Raw genomic sequence first — 25,803 nt, 5'->3', positions numbered from 1 at the left:
TTGGCATTCCTTAAATAAACCACCTTTGCTTTTCTTGTGCAAATTAAGGAAGCGGATAAATTCTAAAATCTGTCAGGCCTTCCCTAAAACATATTCTGTACATTTACATGCAGATCCCTCAAGCCGCTGATAACGCCTCAAAACGCAAAAACTGGATTGGGACCCCCTTCACATGTTCCTCAGACAGCACAGAGGAGAAAACAGCCTATTTTCTGATTTTCAAAAGTAAACACAAAAGGATCTTGACCTGCAGAAACAACCACAGGCGGCACCCAAGACAGAACACCGGAACCATCAGAAGAAACATCCACATAACAAAAGTGCCAAGATCCAGGAGATCTGCAGCAACAAGACCATCAATTCCAGGAAGATCTCTGAGATTAAAGAGACTGAGGCTTTAAGTGAGGATTTTTGATAACATGTAAGCAGAGCGAGACCTCTGAACAAAATGTGAATGAAAGTGTACATTACAAATATCATTGCAAAAATGTTGCCAGAAATTTGAATATATTACAAAGAAGTGCTTCAGTTTTAGTGCCATAACCAGAAAATAATTACTGCAGTGAGACAAACATCTGGAGCTAGTGGACTGCTTAGCGCATCAGAAGAGGAAAAACATTAAAGTTAATGACTACAGTTACAATATCTCATCACTATGTTCAATTCATTAACAATAAAGCAGATAAACTAGAGGCAACACTGCAGGACTACAAGCTAAGTATCCTAGCAGTCACTGAACTTTTGTTAAAAGGTAACCTGATAGAGGTACAAACCAGGAAAGGAATGTAAGCAGCTATTTTAGAACAATGCATAAAAACGTCACGATGCTGCATTTTTTATCTAGCTACATACTAACTAAAGCTGTTTTATATATCACTAAACATGCTATAGAAATGAAGCTTTTGAAGCTACAGTAGTAGAAGTAAAAAATGAGGGGAGGAGGTGCTGTGTATTAGTTTTATATTATTCACCAAATGCTGAGATAAAACCATTCTTTCAGCAGTCAGAACTTACAAACAAATTATTTATCAACTAACTGTTGAAGATTTGACACCACCATGACATCACTCGGCTTGCTGTGGGATTACAACTTAAACAAAAACAGTTAGCATGCAGCCACTCTTAGATGAAACAGGAAATTAAATCGAAGATAGCAAAGCGAAATGCTTACATCCATTTTCAAAAGTTTCTTTAAAAAGGAAAACCCAGGAGAATTGCTGCAATTGGATCCTTGTTCTGCCAAAAAGTTGACTGTAGTATCTGTTAAGTATTAGTGGCATTCAGAAACAGCTGAAGCCTTCAAAACTTAATAAAGCTCCAGGGCCCAATGGAATCCCTGTAAGATTCTATATCGAAGTCAAGGCCGATTAGCTCCTCTGTTAACTATAATCTATTGCAGATCCCTTGGACAAAACGATGTGCCCTATAGTTGGAAGAAAGCACAGGTCACACCCATTTACACAAAGGGTAGTAGAGGTGACCCACAAAACTATCATCCAATATCCTTGATGTCAATTTGTTGTAGAATCTTTGAAAATATTCTGAGCTCAAAAATAATGAGGTATCTTTAACAGAATGACCTCCGCCAAGCCAATTAGCATGGATTCCAAAAACATGATCACGTGATATTGAACTCTCACTTTTCTCACATTATATCCTGAAAGCCATGGATCAAGGCAGTCAAGTAGATACAATAATTCTAATTTCTGAAAAGCATCTGCCTTTTTACCAAAAATATGATCATACAGGGTATCAGACTAAATTTGTGACTGGATTGATGCTTTTTTGGTTAGATGGATGCAGCACCTTATCTTTAATGGAGAGTAATCAACAAATGTAGAAATAACTTCAGGTGTGCCCAGGGAAGTGTGTTGGACCCTTACTGTTCATGTTGTATATTAATGATCTCTGACAATATTAACATTAGATTTTTTGCAGATGATACAATGAAGCTGCATAAATATTCAGTCAGATCTTGATAAAATTTCACATTAGTGCAAAGACCGGCAATTTGCTTTAAATGTTCAGAAATGTAAAATTTGTGCATGTAACAAAATGGGTAAACATAGTATCCTATGACTGTAATATCAACGAGACAAAGTTGGAATTGGATAATTCATATAAATACCTTGTGCAACACAACTTTAGGGACACGAAATGTAATGAGCACATAGGCTCAGTCTTGGATAAAGCAGGTGGTAGGCTTCCATTCATTGGTAGAGTATTTGGGGACTGCAATCAGTCCACAAAGAACAAAGCTTACAAATCATTCATGCAACACATCCTTGAATATTGCACAAGCGTGCCGGACCCGTACCACATAGCACTAATTGGCGATGTTCGACATATGCACAACAGAGCAGCACGAATGGCCACATGTTTGTTTGAGCCGTGGGAGAGTGACACAGAGATGCTGAAGAAACTGAACTGGCAGATTTTTGAACACAACCGGAAATTATACAGAGAAAACATTCTTACTCACAAAGTTTCAAGTACCGGTTTTGTCCTACAGCTCACTACATCTCTCTTGTACACTGTATGAACTGAACGGAACTAAACCCAAATAACTGATACAATGCAGTGGTTTGCAGGATATAGTTATAGATGTAGATAAACCCACTAGAGATCACATAATAACAAATATTCCTTTGTACTTCTGTGGCACTCAAGTGGTAAACTCCATACAGCAAACCATTTTGCAGTCACTGAAGACATTAAAATCGAGAGTGATGGAACTGATATGGAAAGGCAAAAGGCAGAATAACTTGCACAGCACAATTCTAGGAAAAAGGAGGTTAATACCAGGATATGCAGACAGTGTTGCAAATACCAAATATGACCAGTTTATTTAATTGTTGTGATATTACACATTCTAACAAAAGGCCTAGTAAACACGTGCAAATACAGAACAGCTGGATGACTGGAGAGAGAATCTGGGCAAGAAAAACTGAATGTGTATTATGATCTCTCTCAGAAAACTAAGTCAGAGGCTTATAATATGTAGAAAATAACATGGAAAGAATACTGGAGATTCAACAGAGAAACAAACGCCTTTCTCACTGAAGCAGTTGCAAATAAAGCAGAGAACTACTCAAGATCTATGGCCCTCCACAAATGAAGAAAGAATAAAAGTGATACTTACAGTACCAAAGAAACAAGTTTCAAATGTAATAAAGCAACTGCCATGTCAGACAGTCACCATGCTTAGACAGTATTACATCAAAAATCATACAGGAAAACAAAGAAAGTGTACTGAAATCCCTAATGTACATGTTACATGCAGCTATCGATAGAGGTATTTTTCTAGATTCATTTAAAAGCAAGTGAATTAACACCAGTATTCAAGAAAAAGAAGAGGGATGAATTAGGAAACTACAGGCCAACATCTTCGCTTTCTACTTTCTGCCAAGAAAGTTACAATAAAGAATAGAATTTTAATTTTTACCCCAAAATTTAAAATACTCCATTGTAACATAAAAGTTTTAGAGACAGAAAGTCTATAATAATGGCAACAACTGATTTAGCTGAACATATTCTGAGCTCATTTGAGAAGCAACAGAAGACTTGTGGGATGTTTATGGACTTGTCTCAGTTGTTTCACAGCACGAGTTATTCCAAGCTAATGGAGCAGCTATATCAGTATAGGATTCAAAGGAAATGCTATGATATAATAAAATTGTTCCTGACAAACAGGAAACAGTGTCCATAAACCAAGTAAACTAGTGACGGAAATATGATGAATTGCACATCTGTGCTGTAAACATGGTTCCATCCTACAGCCAATACAATTTGTTCCTCTGTTTAGGTGACTTCCCAGACAACACAAATCAGAAACTTAAAATGTATGCTGGTCTGACAATTACCTGTGCAGATGACAAAAAGAACCCTGAAAAGGAAGCAGTCCCAAATAATGAAAACACAAATGAATATTTACTACAAAAAAGGGGTTTTATTAATGAGTCCAGCAAATAATATTTGTATTGCTTCAAACCAATCACAGTGAAATATATAATTTAATTTTAACAGGGATTTAGTCATAAGGATGTATCTGCAAAATTCACAATTTTGACATGTTTGCTTCACCACTGTCTTAATGTAAATCTGGGAAATTGCTGAAGGAATCTAAACACTAAGTACCATGAGGCATCTCAATTATGAGCAACTTAAACTTAGCTGTTACCTGAGAGTGTTTCCATTGTTGCAACACTTCTTTTCCGTTTATGCCTAAACACGCATTTTGTAGATACATTGTCATGTCACTTAACACAAAAAATAAGTAACCAGCACACAATTTCTAGGAACTATTTGACCTTTTTTTTGGGGGGGGGGGGGGACTTCACACAAAAAGTGTTATATTCCAACAGTCTACTGCCAAATGGTAATCACAGTCAGAACACACACTCAATTAAAAACTGTGAGCTACAGTCCATACACAGAGACCAAACACAAGAATCAAGACTTCAAGGAGAGGCGTCTGGAAATTACCCCACAGAATGGGGTACATCTTAATCTTCCAGGTGATAATTTTCAGATAGCTGCTTACTGGGTTATTTAAAGGACTGTTGCAAGCACTGAATGGGATACTCAGGAACAAAAATTATTGTATATTGCTTAAAAACCATAGGCTATTGGGATATTTATTAAACAATTATGACAATAACATAATGAGATATGAACATTTAAGGCACAAACAGTATTGCAGAACCACACCTTAACATTTCCAAACTGTGAAGCTCTCATACTTTGACATAACGGTTACAGACATTTCACATCATCAAAGGCTTTAACATGAAAGGGATCAACTGACTGTCTTGAATGGCCCACAGACAAGAAGGGTTTTGCAAAGACAAGAAGGATTTTGCAACTTCCACTTGCTCCTTGAATGAGCACCAATACCTGTCCTCTCCTAAGGACTTCAAAAGCCTCATTTCAGTTTCCACCAGATACTTCTTTTGTTTTAGATGGGTCTAGGCAGAATCTGGTCTCATCAGACTGTAAATACATTTTGGATCATCTTTTATACCAAAAGGATTAATTTTGTCTTTCACTAAATCACAAAGACTGTGTATTACAAATGGATCATTTATGACATCTCCTCCAGCTTGCTGCAGAGGCTCTGGTTTCTTCCAAGTTTTGGAATCTATATTCTCCTTCTCTGTAATTTGTAAAATAAGTATGAATGTTGTGCTCAATCACATACACTTAGTTAAAGTGTTTCACTACTATTCACAATCCAATTCCTCATTCTGCCACAATTTCAATGAGTTTACTTTTTCCAATAAATCTTCTGGAATAACTGGCTTCCCTCCAGATGTGCCACCTGCTTCTCCCTTGAGATGAGGAAAATGCCATTTAGTCCATACCTTCTGAAACACTTCTAATGCTTACACTATGATTTTAATTCACTTCAAGTGTCTCTCTTGGAAGATGTAACTGAGGAGGCTTTATCTTTGTTGGTGGTATTTTTACAACTGACTTTTTTTTGGTTGAAATTAATCAAATACATATTTTAAGACCACTTACAATCTCCTGTCTACAAATTATCCCAAAGCATATGAAAACTCTAGTTTTTTGTTCTTTTTAGAAATTCCCTTCTATGTCGCACTAATGTCTATAAATTTTACTTCTAGCTCAAATTACATTTTATGTGGGTTGAAAATTTTGATACTGTTGGTGCCCTGTTTCAATGGTAAATCACATTAGAAGTTAAAAAAATTTCCAACACTAATTTCCTTGCTACATATTCGAAGCCCGTGCTACAGGAAACATTATACGAAAATAATATGACTCAAAATACATAACTGATTGGGAGAAATTGCTCCAAAACAAAATAAAAATTATTTGACAGTTTCTTGTTGGACTGCTGAGGCTGGCTGTTAGTTATCTGAAATTTATCAGTCTGAAAATTACTCCTGGCTACATGTAGACGTAAGCACGTAACTATGGTTCTGTTGAGACTTATGAGAATAGGAAAAAAATTGAAGTTAATTTTAGCCTACTGCAGTTTTGATAGGCAATCAGTTATCTCTTCCCATGCTTCTTTCATGCCTTCAAAATCACTCGGTGGTTTTTCACACATACGTTGCAGATCTCTCTGTCGTTCCGTAGGGAAATCGTCTCTATGAACTGATATTTTCAAAAATGGGCACATCTTATGGTTCCTCTTCTGCCAGTGAATACTCCAAGTACAGGTCAGATACAGTCCACAGTTTTGCTTACCATACATTTCTATTATGTATGTCCCATTATCAACCGAAGAATTTATGCGAAGCACTGAAGAACACTCATTGCACAACCAATTTACAACTGTTTCTCTGATCTTGCAAAGTGCAGCATAATCAGTAAGACCTGAGAGCAACTCTTGCAGATTTTTTTCTCGGTGACACGAATTAACGAAAGGCATTATTTCATCCACGAGTGAAGCATTCTGAAATGTAACTTTTAAAGACTTGACTGTAATACTCTCATCTGGATCGGTCATCAAATGACACGCTAAATGGAATAATAAATTGTATGATTTACATTCTACATCCAGTTTATATAAATCACTCGTTACTTTTGTTTTCTGGATAGCTGAGAAAGTCATGTCATTTAGATCATCGTTCACTGAAAGCATTTGCTTCAGAGCTGTCGATGTGACTGACAACTCCCTATTTGATGAGGCGTTCCGAACATAGCGATCTACCGTTTCAGGGAGACGATTTAGATGCAACTGAGCATATGTGTTTTCACTGTGTTTTTTCTTTAACTCGGAAATTTCTTGTTGGAGCCTGTTAACTTCTTCCTGAAGCGCCTGAATTTCAGTCTCACTAACAGTTTCCATAACATAAAAACACAGTACGTAGTCGCAGCTCCAAAACTCTTTAAACACTGTACACTTCAGCAAGAACGCCAGATTTTTCTGGAAGTCTTCAGTAGCCCACTCCGACGCACCACACTACTGCAATGGCAAGAAAATTCACATTATGGGAATATAATGAGGATTAGAATACAATTTCCCGCCACTGGTACCATTCAGAGTGTACAACCAAACCAACGAGTAACTAACCACATATGACAGACAGAGAATTCTCTATATCTTTGGATACATACCGAGACAGCTAGGTAGGAGTTAGCAAAATTTTGCATGTTCGAGATGTCATACTATACTGAAAATAAAACGATATCAGACAGTGTTCTACTACGTTATCTACTGCCTTTCCGATCAGAATTTAGATACCATTAATAACATTGACGAAGGTCATTTGTTTTCTCCTGTTTACAAATGCTACCGGTTCAGCGTATATACGTACGAAGAAGAAATTTGAAGGAAAGCGCGGGATTATAGCGATTAGCGTATGTTGGTGTAATCGTGTGTATAAGTATTAAATATGAGTGCTAGCGAGGCTGTGTTAAAATATTTACGGGATCAAAATCGCCCGTACAGCGCAAATGATATCTTTATGAACCTTCATAAAGAATTTGGAAAAACTGCTATACAAAAAGCCCTTGATGAATTAACTGAAAAAGGAAAACTTAAGGAGAAAATATATGGGAAACAGAAGGTGTATGCTATTGAGCAAGTTGATGAAGGAAACAGTGAAGATATGAATAAGGAACTTAGTGATTTAGATAAGGAAATTGCGAAAGTATCTGATGAACTGCAATCAGCTGAGCAACAGCTTCGTGCGCACGAGTCACTGCTTCAAAAATTGCTTACGACGTTGACAACAGAAGATGCTGTGAAGGAAAAGAGCTTGCTGGAGGAGAAAGTTTCAAAACTGACCGAGAAACTAGAACAGCTTTCGAAAAATGCCGTACCCATTTCCAAAAAGGAACGAGATAAAATTGTGAATTTACGCGAAAAAAATGTGAAAGAATGGAGGAAACGAAAATCGCTTTGTATGGATATTGTAAATTCTATACTTGAAGGTTATCCTAAAGACAAGAAATCCCTGTTAGAGGAAATAGGCATTGAAACTGATGAAGATGCAGGAGTCTCTTTGTCGTGTTTCTGATCTAAATAGCAACTCGTTTGTTCTAATATTTTTTTTTCTCTATGGTTTGTGAAATGTATCAGTTCTAACTTTATGGAATCGTGTTACAGTGAACAGATTTCATTGTATTAATATACGATCAGTTGTTAGTTATTAAACGATTGCTAATGATGTGCTACGGTGTTTCTTTGCCTTGGTATATACAGACTATACGCCAACATAAGGTATCAGTTTCTTGCTATCATATTATTATGAGAACAGTTGTAGCTTACGTTTTTTCTGCTAATGCGTGAAAAGGTTGAAAGAGAAAAAAGTGTGTGAATGTGTAAAAAATAATATATATATCCATTCGTGTGTTTTCTTATATTAACCTCACAAATTCTATATCTTTGTAAAATGGCATTTGGGCAAATAATTATACTATTCTACTACTTACCATTTAAAAAGTGCCCGCACACAAACATGTTAACAAAATTAAACTCTTTGTGTTTACGAAGCCAGAATAAGCCTAGTTGTCTGTATATTAGTTTTTGCTGCTGATTCCAGTGTTGCTATGGGGCCAGCCAGACACATCAGCTCTCAGAAAACTCACCAGATTAGATCAAAATATGAACCTTCAAAGGTATGAAGTGGGAGGGTGTGAGAGGGCACACAGAAATTACTGCTTAAAACTTGCATAAGAATAAGTACAGCTAACTGAAATACATGATTTGCTGCTGTAGGAGAAGCCTTGCAGCAGTTTTATTTTAGGCTGCTGGTATTTCAACAAATCACACATACACTGCCCTCCCCCCTGCTGTATGATGATAACTGATATATTTTTACACATATTGTAATACCAGCATGCACTGTTCCTTCAATGTGTTTCATGATTACTTTTAACATAATTAATGCAATTTCTTACTCAAAATTACTTACAAACCTTGTAATTGTGATCTTTCCAAAGACTGGTTTTGTGCAGGTCTCCATGCTAGTCCATCATCTACATGCCTCTTCTTCCCTGCATAATTCTTACAAATCTTAAAATTCACTTTATAAAAGATGTGATAGATGACAGATGTTTTTGGCGTCTACTGAATCTGAATTGTTAGTGTTCTGTTTCATACTGAGAGAAATGGAAGGTAGCAGGTTACTGAACACTTGGTTCTCTTTGTATAATACCCTTCATAATTTCTTTGGGTCTATTTGTATCCGGAATATTTATTTCTTGCCTGCTACAAACATCTAATTACTAAAGTACTATCAAATGAGTGAACATATTTATTTTTACTCAGTTCCAGTGTGCTAGATGGCAGCAGACAGTAGGCAATGATATTACAAACCATTAATGTTGCACAGATTTTTTTTTTCACATTACTTGTATGAGTATGCTTGTATTACTCATACAAGCAGTGTGACTAGCATACACACACACACAATGTTGTTGTTGTAGGAATTATGTGAATGACTTGACAAAGGGCTAAAGTCTGAAACTGTTTGCCATTTAAATAAAAACAAACTTCTGTACCACCTTGACGGTTTTGTAATTTCACTGATATTTATTTTTTATTTTATTTATATAGTACAATAATCACCTTAAGCACCTTGTTTGTACATGATATCATAGGACAAATGTAAACACAATTAATTTATGATTGTAGTAGTCACTGTGACTATGTGGTCAACACCGTCAGAGTGCATAATAATATAAATTGACATTCTACATTGCTTCTACATTTGATAGCAGTGGTTTTTAAGTCAGACTACATGATGAACACACAATAAGTTATAGTGTGAAGTGACATAATACATAATTAACAATATTTGGTAAATGAGGTTCATTTATTGGATAGTACGGTAGGAGTAGGGGACAGTAAAATGCTGCTTGTTGGAGCATACGGAGATAAGGTGGAGAGAAGTTAGGGCAGCTAGATGTAGTGGGAGGTTAGATGGATGGATGGCAGGGAGGGGGGCAGCAGAGCAGATACAGAGAGAAGTAAAAAGACCGGATGTGCCTGTGAAATAGAAGGCTGTGTAGTGCTGGAGTGGGAACAGGTAAGGTGACAGCTGGGTGAAGGACAATGGCTAACAAAGGTTGAGGCCAGGAGAGTTACGGGAACATAGAACATATTACAAGGAGAGTTAGTTTCCACCTGCACAGCTCTGATAAGTTGGTATTGGTGGGAAAGATCTAGATGGTGCAGGCTGTGAAGCAGTAATTAAAATGGATAACATTGTGTTGGGCAGCATGCTTAGCAACTTGGTGGATCGCCCAGCTATTTTTTGGCCACAGTTTGTCGGTGGCCATCCACCTGGTTGAGATTCATTGTGGACATCTTCATGATGTGGATTGAGAGTGAGGACAGCCTATCCACAGTCCTTCAGAACCTCGAAAGCTACTTCCCCTTTCGCTTCCCCTGCTCCTCCTCAACCCAACAAGGCAATTTCCTCGATGTTGACCTCCACCTCTAAGATGGCTACATCAATACCTCCATCCATATCGACTGACCCCATATTTCTATTCCATAGGTCATGACAGCATTAAAATATGAGGACTACACCATTCACATCATGTTGTCTGTTACTAGTGATTTAATGCTTCTTAGAACAAATATACCTGAACTTAGTTTGTTTGTTAGGGTAGCAATGTCATTTCCACTGAGTGAATAATTATCTATTATGAGTCATAAGAACTTTTGCATTTTGAGCTACATTCATATCCAGTAACTGACGTGATTCCTCTATTCTCCTTTTGTTGTTGAATGGTATTGTTTTAGTTTTCTCTTTATTGAGAATTAGCCTATTGGTTCCTAGCTGCTGAGTGATAGACTCAAGTACCAACTTGCTTTTTGTTATGGTATTATGTAAATTTTTGCCAATGGTTATGCCGACCGTATCATCTGCAAAGAGAATCATTTTGCTTTCATTGTTAAGAGGCAAGTTATTTATAAATAAAGTAGATCCTCATTTAACCAAATTTGAACGGGTTGAAAAATAAGTCATTTGCTTTTAACGAAGTTTGCATTAACAAGGTTTATTTACAAAAATGTGTTATTGTTGAGTTCATGTTTTCTCTTGTTATGGGTTACAATGAATGTAGGTGCTGTATTTTCATGGCCTCTAAGAAAAATAGCTACACTGCGTATTTACAATAGTATTTCTGGCATTTGTTTACTTGAGAGAGGTGTATGTACATATTGTCTAATACTTTTCATCTTATTTTTTCTCCTCACAATCAATACAGTACATAAAGAACAATATTTTACCCGTGGAATTAGCGTGTCATGTAATACAACAAATGATAATCGTAAGAAACGCTTTAATGTATTTTTTTGTAACACAAAGATTTAATCAGAACATGTTTTATTTGTATACATTAATTTGAAAAAAGGCATTAATTGTTGTTTGTTAGACTGCTGGTTGTAATATTGTGGCACACTCTGAAGATAACACATCCAGAGCAGCCTGAAATACCATGGAGACATCAGAAGTCGCAGCAAATCTCTGGATAACAGTAACTGCAGCTGCAACTTCAACGCAAGGTGGCAGTGTCATATCTTCACGTTCTTCCTCAGAAGGTGACAGTAATGCATTATCATTCTTTCTGTATCATCAGAAGAAATAATGTTGGGTTCTTCATCAGCACAGACTTTGTCATCTGCCTGTGTCCAATCTTCTGTGTTGACAGTACAAGAAGGTGTAAGCATTTATAAGAACATCATGAGTATCTTCAGTTGTACCTGTATTATGTGTATGTTCAGACGTTGGCTCATTGATTCTGTCTTCAGTTTCAGCGGCATTATCAGTTGCTGCCCAGGTCTTCTTAAAATACATAGTTATGGTGTCTGTTGTAACTTCTTTCCAAGCAGCAGATATGTTGTAGACAGCTTGCAGTACATTCCAATGCGGAACTGTTTCTTGTAGTTCAGTTGCACTAATGGTAGCCTTAATAAGTTGGCATGTGTAATTACACTTTGTTGAGGCAATTGTTCCTTGATCCAGTGACTGCAGATGGCTCATAGTGTTAACTGGTAAGAAGACAACTTTTATGTTTAGAAGTTCCATGTCATCAAACTGATACTCCACTCCTTGTTTGGCTGCCCATGTGCACTTGCTATTGCCGCGAAACGAACAGCTTGCAGACTAACCTCTATTTTGAGTGAGTATTTTTCTAATATTGCATTGAAGTTACCGCAAAAATTCCCAAAAACAAATATAATACCTGTAAATGATTATACACTAAGTACAATGTTGTTGCTACCAGCCACAGAGCATGAACTTAGTAAAAATTCACAAAAAATAAAAGTCTGTAGATTCAGAAGAAGTACCAAAGTGTGTACTGAAACAATTCATAGAGAGTATACATACTACCTTAATGAACATAGTAAATAAATCTTTCACATCAGGGTAATTTCAAGATAAAACAGGTAAGAGTTGTACCTCTGCTTAAAAATTAATAATAAAAATAAAAAAAAGGTAATGTACAAGACAGAAAATTACCAGCCAGTTACCCTGTTGTCATCATTCTCAAAAATAACAGAATTTAAATAATTATACACAACTACAACCAGTCACTTTTTTCAATAATAAGGCTTTATTACATGAACCGGTTTTCGAACCCTTTCAGGTTCATCTTCAGATGATTTTGGGAGGATCCGGGAAGTTACATCATTACTGGTAGTAGCATAATGCTGGGTGCTGGTTCTATGGCAGAAAGATGAGTCACACTTTAATGTATCGCCATGACTACAGCTTATCTGTCGATATGGATGTAAATTTAGTTTTTACTTACTGCGACAGTATAGGCGGCTTTTTTGGAGGCAGACAGATACGAAAAAAGCCGCCTATACTGTCGCAGTAAGTAAAAACTAAATTTACATCCATATCGACAGATAAGCTATAGTGATGGCGATGCATTAAAGTGTGACTCATCTTTCTGCCATAGAACCAGCTCCCAGCATTATGCTACTACCAGTAATGATGTAACTTCCCGGATCCTCCCGAAATCATCTGAAGATGAACCTGAAAGGGTTCGAAAACCGATTCATGTAATAAAGCATTATTATTGAAAAAAGTGACTGGTTGCAGTTGTGTATAACTTATTTACATTTAATATACAGTCACGGTTCTAAAATATCTGTAATGGATAAGCATAATAACAGAAATTGTTATGCATGAATGAATGACAGTTTAATGAATTACTTGAATAAATATAACCTTTTAAGTGAATCACAGTTTGGTTTCCAAAGTGGCGGAAAAGGAAGTCAACCATAATAAAATTCTCAAAAGTTGTACTTGTTGCTCTTGACAAAGATGAGTGTAACAGGCATATTTTTAGATCTTCCTAAGGCCTTTGATTCTGTTGACCATGATATTCTGCCAAATAAGCTTAGAAGCATTAGGTATAAGAGGGGTGGCTAATTGCTGGTTCCGATCAGACTAGCAGGTAGGGTACAAAGAACATAGATAACACAATACCTCAAATAAGGCTAAACTTTCACTAAAACATTCATCATATCCAAAATACATTAATACAGGAGTTCCTCAGTGTAGCATTTTAGAACCTTCCTGATATACATGAATGATTTACTCAGTTGTGTTGGATGTGGGGAAAAAATTCTCTTTGCAGATGGCTGCAGTATTGTGGTCACCAAGAAAGAGGGACTTCTTGTAGAGAAAGCAAATGAAGCTCTCAAGGAAATTCACAATTGGTCATAAGCAATAAATTGACATTGAACATAAAGAAAACAAATGCCATGAATTTCAGTTTGAAGAACAAAAATGACACTGTTAAATTAAATGTAGATGGCACATCTATAAACTGTAACAAATACAAAGTTTCTCACTAAATATCCATTTTCAGTTGAAGTCATGTGAACACACTAACAGAATGTCTTCAACATGTTGTACTCCTAGAGTACTGCATCAATGTGTAACAGCCAGTGTCTTTTAGATACATACTACTCATATCTACAGTCAGTCCCTAGCCATGGAATTTTTTCTGGGGAACAAATGCACAAAATATGAACACAATTTTCAGACTGCAGAAAAGTGCCACAAGAGTAACAATCAGAAATAGTAGTAGAGCCCATTGTAAAGATCTATCCGAAACACTGGGGATTTTAAGTGTACTATGTGAATATATTTACCAATCATTTCTATGTATTAAAAATTGCATTGATAATTACTGCACAAATAGCTCTGTCCGTGACCATGGAGCAAGGTCTAGACTGAACTTACATTTACCAAGAAAGAATAAATATTAAACTCAAAACAGTATTTTCTACCAAGAAATAAAACTGTGAAATGAAAGAGAACAAAGAAACTGTCAAAACAGACTTTTTTAAAAAGGCAGTTAAAAAGTACCTGTTAAGCCATAGATTCTATATGTTGAAGAATCACTATCATAACTAAGACCCCACATTCTGTTTCTTGAAACCTTGGAGTTACTCCAAAAGGCCTAACATTGAAAGTCCCTGTTTCTGGACATAATCCTACTCTACACCATTCTCTTTCTACAGTTTCAAATACAGCAATCTCTTGCTCTTACCTGGTTCATCTGTGACCTATATGTCTCGACAGCCAATTTCCACTCCACCAGACTTCTCTCCTCCTACAACATCCTGCAGTTATCTGCCCCTCGTGTTTCCTTGGATGGTATCATCCACTAAGCCACCTTTAGACTGCAATTTCATGCCAGACTTTACCTAAAAAAGGTACCCACTTTCTCCTAAACTACCTGAACAGTGGTGTTTCCCTTCCTGTCCCTCTGTAGCTTCCTAAACAGCCACACCATCAACCACCATTCCTCTCCTACAAACTGAGTTTGGCCAACCTCCTTAACATCCCACAGCCTTCACCACTGCCTTCCAGACCAAGAATAACTCATAATCACAAGAACCAGTCACAACAGTATAGATTCCTCAACCTCTCGTCTATAGCACTCTCCCCTTCTGAATTATTTGTGTTATCTAAGGGTCTCAGTTTTAGCCCTAAACTTGCATCCAATCCTGCTGCTTTGGTGAAGGACCTGCTTTCCTTCACACGTAATATCAACTGCAAATATCACTTTGCAACCCAATCCCAAAACCTTTCCCACAGCAAACCTGATATTGAACCTTGCCTTGACCAGTTTCGGCCACAATCCCAACTTGATCTGCCACCACTAACTCACAATCATCCCTTCCAAGAATTCCTCGCATCCAGCATTGCTTCACAACCCTTCCTCAGGTCCCTACAATCTTTCCTCAGCAGAACTCCAGGCTCTTTGTTCCCTAAAAGCTGATGACTCCATCGTTACACTCTCAGCAAACAAAATATCTACCACTGTGGTACTTGACCAAAAGGAGCATATTAGTGAAGGTCTGTGCCAGCTGTCTTTTGACACCTCTTCATACAGTGTCTGCCATCAACATCCTATCCCTGTGATTCAAACTGATCTGTAGCCTCACCTTAAAACCTCAGGACCTCACAAGGACTAACACCCCAATCCATAGAATTTCTACCCCACCCAAACCACACACCCCCACCTTGGTTCCACAAAACCCAATCATCCTAGTCGTCCTGTAGTTGCTGGCTTCAAAGCACCCACCGAACATATAGCTGCCTTAGTTGATCAACACCCGCAAGCTATAGTACAAAGACTTCCCTCCTATATCAAAGATAACAACCATTTCCTATATCGTCTGAAATCCGTGCCCATCCTAATCACACCACACAGCTTTCTTGTCACCACTGATGCCACATCCCTCTATACCAACATCCCCCACATACATGGTTGGTCTGATGCTGAACATTTCCTCAGTCAGCACCCAACTGATTCCAAAACTATGACATCCTGCCTACTCACCTTAATCGACTTTATACTTACCAACAACTACTTCACCTTTGAAGGGCAGACATACAAACAGATCAGGGGCATGGCCATGGCAACCAGGATGGCTCCTTACGATGCCAACCTTTTCATGGGTCACTTTGAGGGAGCTTTCCTGGGATCCAAAAGTTTTCAGCTCCTGGTTTGGTTTAGATACATGATGACATTTTTGCCATATGGATTTATGGTAAGGCTGACCCATTAAAATTCCTGGAATCTCTAAATAACTTCTCCCAGTTAAATTTCAAATGATTCTTTTCCAAATTCCATGTCACTGTCCTTGATGATGATCTCATCTTCACTGCAGACCAACTACACACTTCTGTCCACATTAAGCCTACTAACAAACAACAATGCTTACATTTTGACAACTGTCATCCTTTCCATATCAAACATTCCCTCCCATACAGCCTTGGCATTCAAGGCAAAGATATTTGTTTGGACACAGACTCCTTACAGCAATACACAACCGTTCTCACCTCAGCCTCTGGATGTAATTACCCCACCAGCCTAGTTCAATAGCAGATCTCGCAGGCCATCACATCCAATCCTGGTACTGCTGATCCCTCCAAAAACCAACTTCGGAGCACACCATTGGTCACTCAGTATTATCCTGGTCTGGAATGTATTAGTCAGTTACTTCGACATAGCCATGACTTCCTAAAATCATGCCCTGAAATGAGATCCATTCTGCCTGAGATTTTGCCTACCACACCTAGAATAGCTTTTTGTTGCCCTCCCAATCTCCATAATATTCTTGTCAGAACCTACGCTCCTTCTGCACCTATCTCTCTACACTATGGCTCCTATCCTTGTGACCATCCCCACTGCAGGACTTGCCCTACGCACCCTCCTACCACCACCTTTACCAGCCCTGTAACTGGCAATACATAAACTATCAAAGGGAGAGCCACCTGTGAAACGACATGTCATATACCAACTGTTATGTAAACACTGTTCAGCCTATTACATCTGCATGACTGCCACCAGATTATCAATGAGGATGGATGCGCATAGGCAGAGGGTGTACACAGGCAACACACAGTATCCTGTTGCGGAGCATGTCCTACTACATGAAATCGTGACCTTGATGCCTGTTTCACCACACACACCATCTGGATTCTTCCTCCAGACACTAGTTTCTCAGAACTCTGCAGGTGGGAACTAGTGCTGCAACATGCCCTTGGTTTTCTCCTTACATTACGTTAATTTCTTCCATCTCAGCATATCTTCACAGTAACTACTCTTTTCTTCACTCCATTTTAGTTTTCTACATCTTTCATTGTCTTACCGTCTATTTTTCACCGCCCACCTCTGTTATGTACAATGCACTTTGCTTCTCACTCTTATTAACCCATGCTCAATGTTTAAGCAGTAATCTCTGTCTTGAATATTATCCTGTCTTCCACCTTTAAGCTCTCGGGTTTTCAGATCTCATATGCAGTCCCCAACAATCAGTCTTTCCTTCTCATACCATTTGATAAGCCTTCCCTGACCTGTGGGTCTGTGTGACTTTCCCAAAATCTTCCCCTTTTCCTGACCTCTCCAGTCCTTTTCCTTCACTCCCCCTTCCTTCCCCTTCAACCCTTTTGCCTGAAGAAGGAGCTACTGGCTCCAAAAGCTTACCTAGTTATAACCTTCTTTTATGTGTGTATTCTGTTGTTGCTTGGCGAGTAGATTTTTTACCTATCCAATTAAGTTATTTTGTGAAGAATTACTAAGACAATACAGAGTAGAACTTTGGTAAAAATGTAATACAACAAATAGTAATAATGATAATAAAACATCCAAAATTTGACATAAAACCTTCACACTATATTTCTTTCTTCTTTTTTTCCCTTCTCTGAAAAACTTACTCCCAAAGCTAAGCAGTGTTTAATACTAGGACATTACCATCATTCTAAGCTCAGCATTTCAGTTGGTACAGGGGAGAGGAGAGAGAGAGAGAGAGAGGGGGGGGGGGGGGGGGGGAGAGAGAGAGAGAGAGAGAGAGAGAGGTGGTTTGTGTGAGTGGGAGTGGGGGGAGGAGGGTGGCACATCAGGTAGCACTATTTTGAACAGAATGGCCTTGTGTTCGGGCAGGTGGTGGCTCCAGTCTTCATGTAGCAATCCTGATGTAGGTTTTATGTGGTTTCACTAAATTATTTCAGGCAAACATTGGAATGGTTCCTACTATAAGGTTAAATCCTCCTTCCTGTGCTACCTTTGTCATGCTAGACCTGTAACACTGTAAACGTCTTTATATATGAATTACTTCAGTTTTGAAAAACAAAGATGATGTGACTTACCGAACGAAAGCGCTGGCAGGTCGATAGACACACAAACATACACACAAAATTCAAGCTTTCGCAACAAACTGTTGCCTCATCATGAAAGAGGGAAGGAGAGGGAAAGACGAAAGGATGTGGGTCTTAAGGGAGAGGGTAAGGAGTCATTCCAATCCCGGGAGCGGAAAGACATACCTTAGGGGGAAAAAAGGACGGGTATACACTTGCGCACACACACACATATCCATCCACACATATACAGACACAAGCAGACATATTTAAAGACAAAGAGTTTGGGCAGAGATGTCAGTCGAGGCGGAAGTGCAGAGGCAAAGATGATGTTGAATGACAGGTGAGGTATGAGTGGCGGCAACTTGAAATTAGCGGAGATTGAGGCCTGGTGGGTAACGGGAAGAGAGGATATATTGAAGAGCAAGTTCCCATCTCCAGAGTTCGGATAGGTTGGTGTTGGTGGGAAGTATCCAGATAACCTGGACGGTGTAACACTGTGCCAAGATGTGCTGGCCGTGCACCAAGGCATGTTTAGCCACAGGGTGATCCTCATTACCAACAAACACTGTCTGCCTGTGTCCATTCATGCGAATGGACAGTTTGTTGCTGGTCATTCCCACATAGAACACGTCACAGTGTAGGCAGGTCAGTTGGTAGATCACGTGGGTGCTTTCACATGTGGCTCTGCCTTTGATCGTGTGCACCTTCCGGGTTACAGGACTGGAGTAGGTGGTGGTGGGAGGGTGCATGGGACAGGTTTTACACCGGGGGCGGTTACAAGGATAGGAGCCAGAGGGTAGGGAAGGTGGTTTGGGGATTTCATAGGGATGAACTAACAGGTTACGAAGGTTAGGTGGACGGCGGAAAGACACTCTTGGTGGAGTGGGGAGGATTTCATGAAGGATGGATCTCATTTCAGGGCAGGATTTGAGGAAGTCGTATCCCTGCTGGAGAGCCACATTCAGAGTCTGGTCCAGTCCCGGAAAGTATCCTGTCACAAGTGGGGCACTTTTGTGGTTCTTCTGTGGGGGATTCTGGGTTTGAGGGGATGAGGAAGTGGCTCTGGTTATTTGCTTCTGTACCAGGTCGGGAGGGTAGTTGTGGGATGCGAAAGCTGTTGTCAGGTTGTGGGTGTAATGGTTCAGGGATTCGGGACTGGAGCAGATTCGTTTGCCACGAAGACCTAGGCTGTAGGGAAGGGACCGTTTGATGTGGAATGGGTGGCAGCTGTCATAATGGAGGTACTGTTGCTTGTTGGTAGGTTTGATGTGGACGGACGTGTGAAGCTGGCCATTGGACAGGTGGAGGTCAACGTCAAGGAAAGTGGCATGGGATTTGGAGTAGGACCAGGTGAATCTGATGGAACAAAAGGAGTTGAGGTTGGAGAGGAAATTCTGGAGTTCTTCTTCACTGTGAGTCCAGATCATGAAGATGTCATCAATAAATCTGTACCAAACTTTGGGTTGGCAGGCCTGGGTAACCAAGAAGGCGTCCTCTAAGCAACCCATGAATAGGTTGGCGTACGAGGGGGCCATCCTGGTACCCATGGCTGTTCCCTTTAATTGTTGGTATGTCTGGCCTTCAAAAGTGAAGAAGTTGTGGGTCATGATGAAGCTGGCTAAGGTGATGAGGAAAGAGGTTTTAGGTAGGGTGGCAGGTGATCTCCGTGAAAGGAAATGCTCCATCGCAGCGAGGCCCAGCACGTGCGGAATATTTGTGTATAAGGAAGTGGCATCAATGGTTACAAGGATGGTTTCCGGGGGTAACAGATTAGGTAAGGATTCCAGGCGTTCGAGAAAGTGGTTGGTGTCTTTGATGAAGGATGGGAGACTGCATGTAATGGGTTGAAGGTGTTGATCTACGTAGGCAGAGATACGTTCTGTGGGGGCTTGGTAACCAGCTACAATGGGGTGGCCGGGATGATTAGGTTTGTGGATTTTAGGAAGAAGGTAGAAGGTAGGGGTGCGGGGTGTCGGTGGGGTCAGGAGTTTGATGGAGTCAGGTGAAAGGTTTTGCAGGGGACCTAAGGTTCTGAGGATTCCTTGAAGCTCCGCCTGGACATCGGGAATGGATGTAGATGTAGATGTAGGTGATGGTGGGAAGGTGTGTGGGACAGCCCTTGCATCTAGGTCTACTGCAGGGGTGTGAGACATGAGATAGGGGACTGGGAGCAGGGGTTTTGTAAGGATGGGCGAGAATATCGTATAGGTTTGGTGGATTGCAGAATACCACTGTGGGAGGGGTGTAAGGGATAGTGGGCAGGACATTTAATTGTTGCATTCCATCCTGGATTTTCCATTGTTTAATTTCCCTGAACATGTTTATAGGGTGTATTGTGCAGGATTTCTGTATGTGTTCTGGGATTTGAGGAGAGGTGTGAACTTAATTATCCGATAACAGAGGTATGCAAGAGAGGGTAAGCAGGTTTGGCAAAAAATAATTTGTAGTGATAATATTTTAAGGAGCATAAACAGAATAAAGTTCCCATGGGTTTTGATAATCCTGTAAGCGTGAATGATGATGGAAGTGTGTAATTCCCTTAGTCATCTTAGTACTTTTTGTTTCTTGTGGCTTTTTGTTATACAGATAGTAACAGGGGTTTCTATGTTTGTTTATGATCAAAAGTTAGTTGCATTTGTTTTAGTAAGTTGGATATAAAGGAAGTATATGGTGTGAAGGCCTGCCTGGCTAGCCACATGGTCTAACGTGCTGCTTCCCAAGCGGGAAGGCGTGCCAGTGCGGTCTGGTGTGCTGGCCAGCCTGTGGATGGTTTTTAAGGCAGTTATCGATCTACTTTGGCGAATGCGGGTGGTTCCCCTTATTCCACCTCAGTTACACTATGTCAGCAAATGCTGCATACACCATAATTATTCTAGTACGCAAACATATGGATTACACTTGTCTGGTATGAGATGTTCTGGGGGGGGGTCCACCACTGGAGGCCAAAGGCCAAGCTGTACAATAACCTTGGGTTTGGTGTGGGGTGGCATTGGGGTGGGTGGATTGCTGTGGGTGGACTGCTGTGGGATTGTGAACCACTGAGGGCTACGGCGGGACGAAGCCTCTCTGTCGTTTCTAGGTCCCTGGTATCGTACAGTAGAATATGGTGTGATAAAAACCTTTGGTGTTCCAAGTTGCCCATTCATTTGAGACCGTTGACACTTTTCTTGTATTGCCTGTTGCCAGGGTGGCTGATAAATCTGTGGGTGGAACTTATTTATTTATTTATTTTGAATTCCACAGCTCCATATGTGAAAAGTTCACAGGCTTTAGAATGAGTCAAGTTTTACAATTATTCTTTGGTACATAATTACATCGAATATATGATACGACATATATAAATAATATATGAGTAACTGCTGGCAGATCCAAGATTTTGGTTTGGAATGGGCTTGACCCAGCTGAGAGTAGGATTTATCAGAGCAAACACTAAAAAAAGCACACAAAATTTTATTTTACTCATTCAATGCATAGCATGTCTCTTTGGATAACCTTTTCCAAATTCTCCAATGACTTCAACAGATTTAGGCTGTCAGATATATCTGGATGCCTATACATGGCAGCCAAAACATCCAACCTGCCTTCCATCATTGTCATATGAAGGTACAGTTTTGCTAGTTTATGTGGAGAGAAGCGGCAGGAGACCTGCATCCGCATGGCAAAACTGCGCGAGCATCTCTCAGGGCCCCATCACTCGCTATCCAGGTCCATGTGGACCAGGTGAATCTGATGCTCCCAAAGGAGTTGAGGTTGGAGAGGAAATTCTGGAGTTCTTCTTCACTGTGAGTCCAGATCATGAAGATGTCATCAATAAATCTGTACCAAACTTCGGGTTGGCAGACCTGGGTAACCAAGAAGGCTTCCTCTAAGCAACCCATGAATAGGTTGGCGTACGAGGGGGCCATCCTGGTACCCATAGCTGTTCCCTTGATTGTTGGTATGTCTGGCCTTCAAAAGTGAAGAAGTTGTGGGTCAGGATGAAGCTGGCTAAGGTGATGAGGAAAGAGGTTTTAGGTAGGGTGGCAGGTGATCTCCGTGAAAGGAAATGCTCCATCGCAGCGAGGCCCAGCACGTGCGGAATATTTGTGTATAAGGAAGTGGCATCAATGGTTACAAGGATGGTTTCCGGGGGTAACAGATTGGGTAAGGATTCCAGGCGTTCGAGAAAGTGGTTGGTGTCTTTGATGAAGGATGGGAGACTGCATATAATGGGTTGAAGGTGTTGATCTACGTAGGCAGAGATACGTTCTGTGGGGGCTTGGTAACCAGCTACAATGGGGTGGCCGGGATGATTGGGTTTGTGGATTTTAGGAAGAAGGTAGAAGGTAGGGGTGCGGGGTGTCGGTGGGGTCAGGAGTTTGATGGAGTCAGGTGAAAGGTTTTGCAGGGGACCTAAGGTTCTGAGGATTCCTTGAAGCTCCGCCTGGACATCGGGAATGGATGTAGATGTAGATGTAGGTGATGGTGGGAAGGTGTGTGGGACAGCCCTTGCATCTAGGTCTACTGCAGGGGTGTGAGACATGAGATAGGGGACTGGGAGCAGGGGTTTTGTAAGGATGGGCGAGAATATCGTATAGGTTTGGTGGATTGCAGAATACCACTGTGGGAGGGGTGTAAGGGATAGTAGGCAGGACATTTAATTGTTGCATTCCATCCTGGATTTTCCATTGTTTAATTTCCCTGAACATGTTTATAGGGTGTATTGTGCAGGATTTCTGTATGTGTTCTGGGATTTGAGGAGAGGTGTGAACTTAATTATCCGATAACAGAGGTATGCAAGAGAGGGTAAGCAGGTTTGGCAAAAAATAATTTGTAGTGATAATATTTTAAGGAGCATAAACAGAATAAAGTTCCCATGGGTTTTGATAATCCTGTAAGCATGAATGATGATGGAAGTGTGTAATTCCCTTAGTCATCTTAGTACTTTTTGTTTCTTGTGGCTTTTTGTTATACAGATAGTAACAGGGGTTTCTATGTTTGTTTATGATCAAAAGTTAGTTGCATTTGTTTTAGTAAGTTGGATATAAAGGAAGTATATGGTGTGAAGGCCTGCCTGGCTAGCCACGTGGTCTAACGTGCTGCTTCCCAAGCGGGAAGGCGTGCCAGTGCGGTCTGGTGTGCTGGCCAGCCTGTGGATGGTTTTTAAGGCAGTTATCGATCTACTTTGGCGAATGCGGGTGGTTCCCCTTATTCCACCTCAGTTACACTATGTCAGCAAATGCTGCATACACCATAATTATTCTAGTACGCAAACATATGGATTACACTTGTCTGGTATGAGATGTTCTGGGGGGGGGGTCCACCACTGGAGGCCAAAGGCCAAGCTGTACAATAACCTTGGGTTTGGTGTGGGGTGGCATTGGGGTGGGTGGATTGCTGTGGGTGGACTGCTGTGGGATTGTGAACCACTGAGGGCTACGGCGGGACGAAGCCTCTCTGTCGTTTCTAGGTCCCTGGTATCGTACAGTAGAATATGGTGTGATAAAAACCTTTGGTGTTCCAAGTTGCCCATTCATTTGAGACCGTTGACACTTTTCTTGTATTGCCTGTTGTCAGGGTGGCTGATAAATCTGTGGGTGGAACTTATTTATTTATTTATTTTGAATTCCACAGCTCCATATGCGAAAAGTTCACAGGCTTTAGAATGAGTCAAGTTTTACAATTATTCTTTGGTACATAATTACATCGAATATATGATACGACATATATAAATACGAGGGCCGTTCAGAAAGTAACCTCCGGTTGATTTAAAAAAATACACCAAGTTAAATAAAAATATTTTAATATATACATCTTACAACTACATCTTTGCACTATTTTTCTACATAGTCTCCATAGCGATTGAGGCACTTATCGTATCTCTTCACAAGCTTTGAAATTCCTTCTGCATAAAAATCACCCGCTTGTGCCTGGAGCCAGCCTGTGACCGCATCTTTGAGCTCTTCGTCGTCATCAAACCGCTGTGACCCGAGCCATTTCTTCAAATGCATGAAGAGGTGATAATCACTTGGCGCCAGGTCTGGGCTGTAAGGTGGATGGTTGATAACGTCCCACTTGAAGGACTCAAGAAGGGCCGTTGTTCTGCGAGCAGAGTGAGGATGGGCGTTATCGTGCAAAAAAACGATACCGGAAGTCTGCATACCACGGCGTTTGTTCTGTATAGCCCGTCGTAACTTTTTTATTGTTTCACAGTACACGTCTTGATTAATGGTCGTACCACGTTCCATGAATTCAACCAACAACACCCCTTTGGCATCCCAAAACACCGTTGCCATCAGTTTTCTGGCAGAAAAATCTTGCGAGGCTTTTCTTGGTTTGGTAGGCGAATTTGAATGTGCCCACATCTTTGATTGTTCTTTTGTCTCAGGGTTCACGTACTTAATCCAGGTTTCGTCACCGGTCACGATTCTGTTTAACAATGGTTCTCCTTCGTCCTCATAACGTGACAGAAAGTCTAATGCAGAGGCCATTCTTTGAGTTTTGTGGTGGTCGGTAAGAATTTTGGGCACCCATCGTGCACAGAACTTACGGTAACCCAATCTTGCTGTCACTATCTCGTAGAAGAGAGTCTTAGAAATCTGTGGAAAACCAGTAGACAACTCCGACATTGAGAAACGTCGATTTTCACGAACTTTTGCATCAACTGTCTGAACGAGTTCGTCAGTCACCAATGATGGTCTACCACTCCTCTCTTCATCATGAACGTTTTCTCGTCCACTTTTAAATAAACGTACCCATTGACGGACAACTCCTTCACTCATAACTCTTGGTCCGTACACGGCACAAAGCTCACGATGAATAGCTGCTGCAGAATATCCTTTGGCTGTAAAAAACCTTATGACAGCACGCACTTCACATTTGGCGGGGTTTTCTATTGCAGCACACATTTCAAACTGCCACAAAAACTAAACTAGCGCAGGTACGACGTTCACTCGACCACGGCTTGATGCCGACTGACCTGTTGAGTGCGTGAACGCACAGATGGCGTCGCTACTCCCCCCACAACCCGCACTGTGACCAATCGGAGGTTACTTTCTGAACCGCCCTCGTAATATATGAGTAACTGCTGGCAGATCCAAGATTTTGGTTTGGAATGGGCTTGACCCAGCTGAGAGTAGGATTTATCAGAGCAAACACTAAAAAAAGCACACAAAATTTTATTTTACTCATTCAATGCATAGCATGTCTCTTTGGATAACTTTTTCCAAATTCTCCAATGACTTCAACAGATTTAGGCTGTCAGATATATCTGGGTGCCTATACATGGCAGCCAAAACATTCAACCTGCCTTCCATCATTGTCATATGAAGGTACAGTTTTGCTAGTTTATGTGGAGAGAAGCGGCAGGAGACCTGCATCCGCATGGCAAAACTGCGCGAGCATCTCTCAGGGCCCCATCACTCGCTATCCAGGTCCACGTGGAAGCACGCGGCCAGCAGTCCCTCACACACCAAAATGCGGCTCTCGCTCACCGAGTGCAGGGCAAGTGGCCTGTGGCCCTGACACACGTGTCATGACAAGTGAGTGATGTGACACATGGCATGTCAGATACATGGCACTGATGCGTCATGCATATGAATCAACACTAATAGAAGTGAGAATATTAATGTGGCACCAAGTCGTCTTCAGACAATGAAGCTTTCTTAGCTTTAGTCAACTTAATTAACATTAATCATTTTATTGATGATAGGGGAGT

The 25,803-nt window shown here is 40.4% G+C and overlaps 1 protein-coding gene across 1 annotated transcript; it reads left to right on the top strand.

The window, feature by feature from the left end:
- The first annotated feature begins 7,257 nt into the window (after positions 1-7,257).
- On the top strand, positions 7,258-11,462 carry LOC126253256 (homologous-pairing protein 2 homolog). The gene is made up of 2 exons (XM_049954461.1): positions 7,258-8,200; positions 11,368-11,462. The coding sequence occupies exon 1, from the start codon at positions 7,371-7,373 to the stop codon at positions 7,995-7,997; it is 627 nt and encodes a 208-aa protein (XP_049810418.1). The 5' UTR covers positions 7,258-7,370; the 3' UTR covers positions 7,998-8,200; positions 11,368-11,462.
- The last annotated feature ends 14,341 nt before the right edge of the window (positions 11,463-25,803 follow it).

This window comes from Schistocerca nitens, chromosome 4, assembly GCF_023898315.1.
Source record: "Schistocerca nitens isolate TAMUIC-IGC-003100 chromosome 4, iqSchNite1.1, whole genome shotgun sequence".
NCBI lineage: Eukaryota > Metazoa > Arthropoda > Insecta > Orthoptera > Acrididae > Schistocerca > Schistocerca nitens.
The sequence above is the reverse complement of the archived record's forward strand: the minus strand, read 5'-3'. Positions and strand labels throughout refer to the sequence as shown.

Bases quoted from the DNA above. Each gene is read 5' to 3' on its own strand.
- LOC126253256 (XM_049954461.1), top strand. From the start codon at position 7,371: ATGAGTGCTAGCGAGGCTGTGTTAAAATATTTACGGGATCAAAATCGC.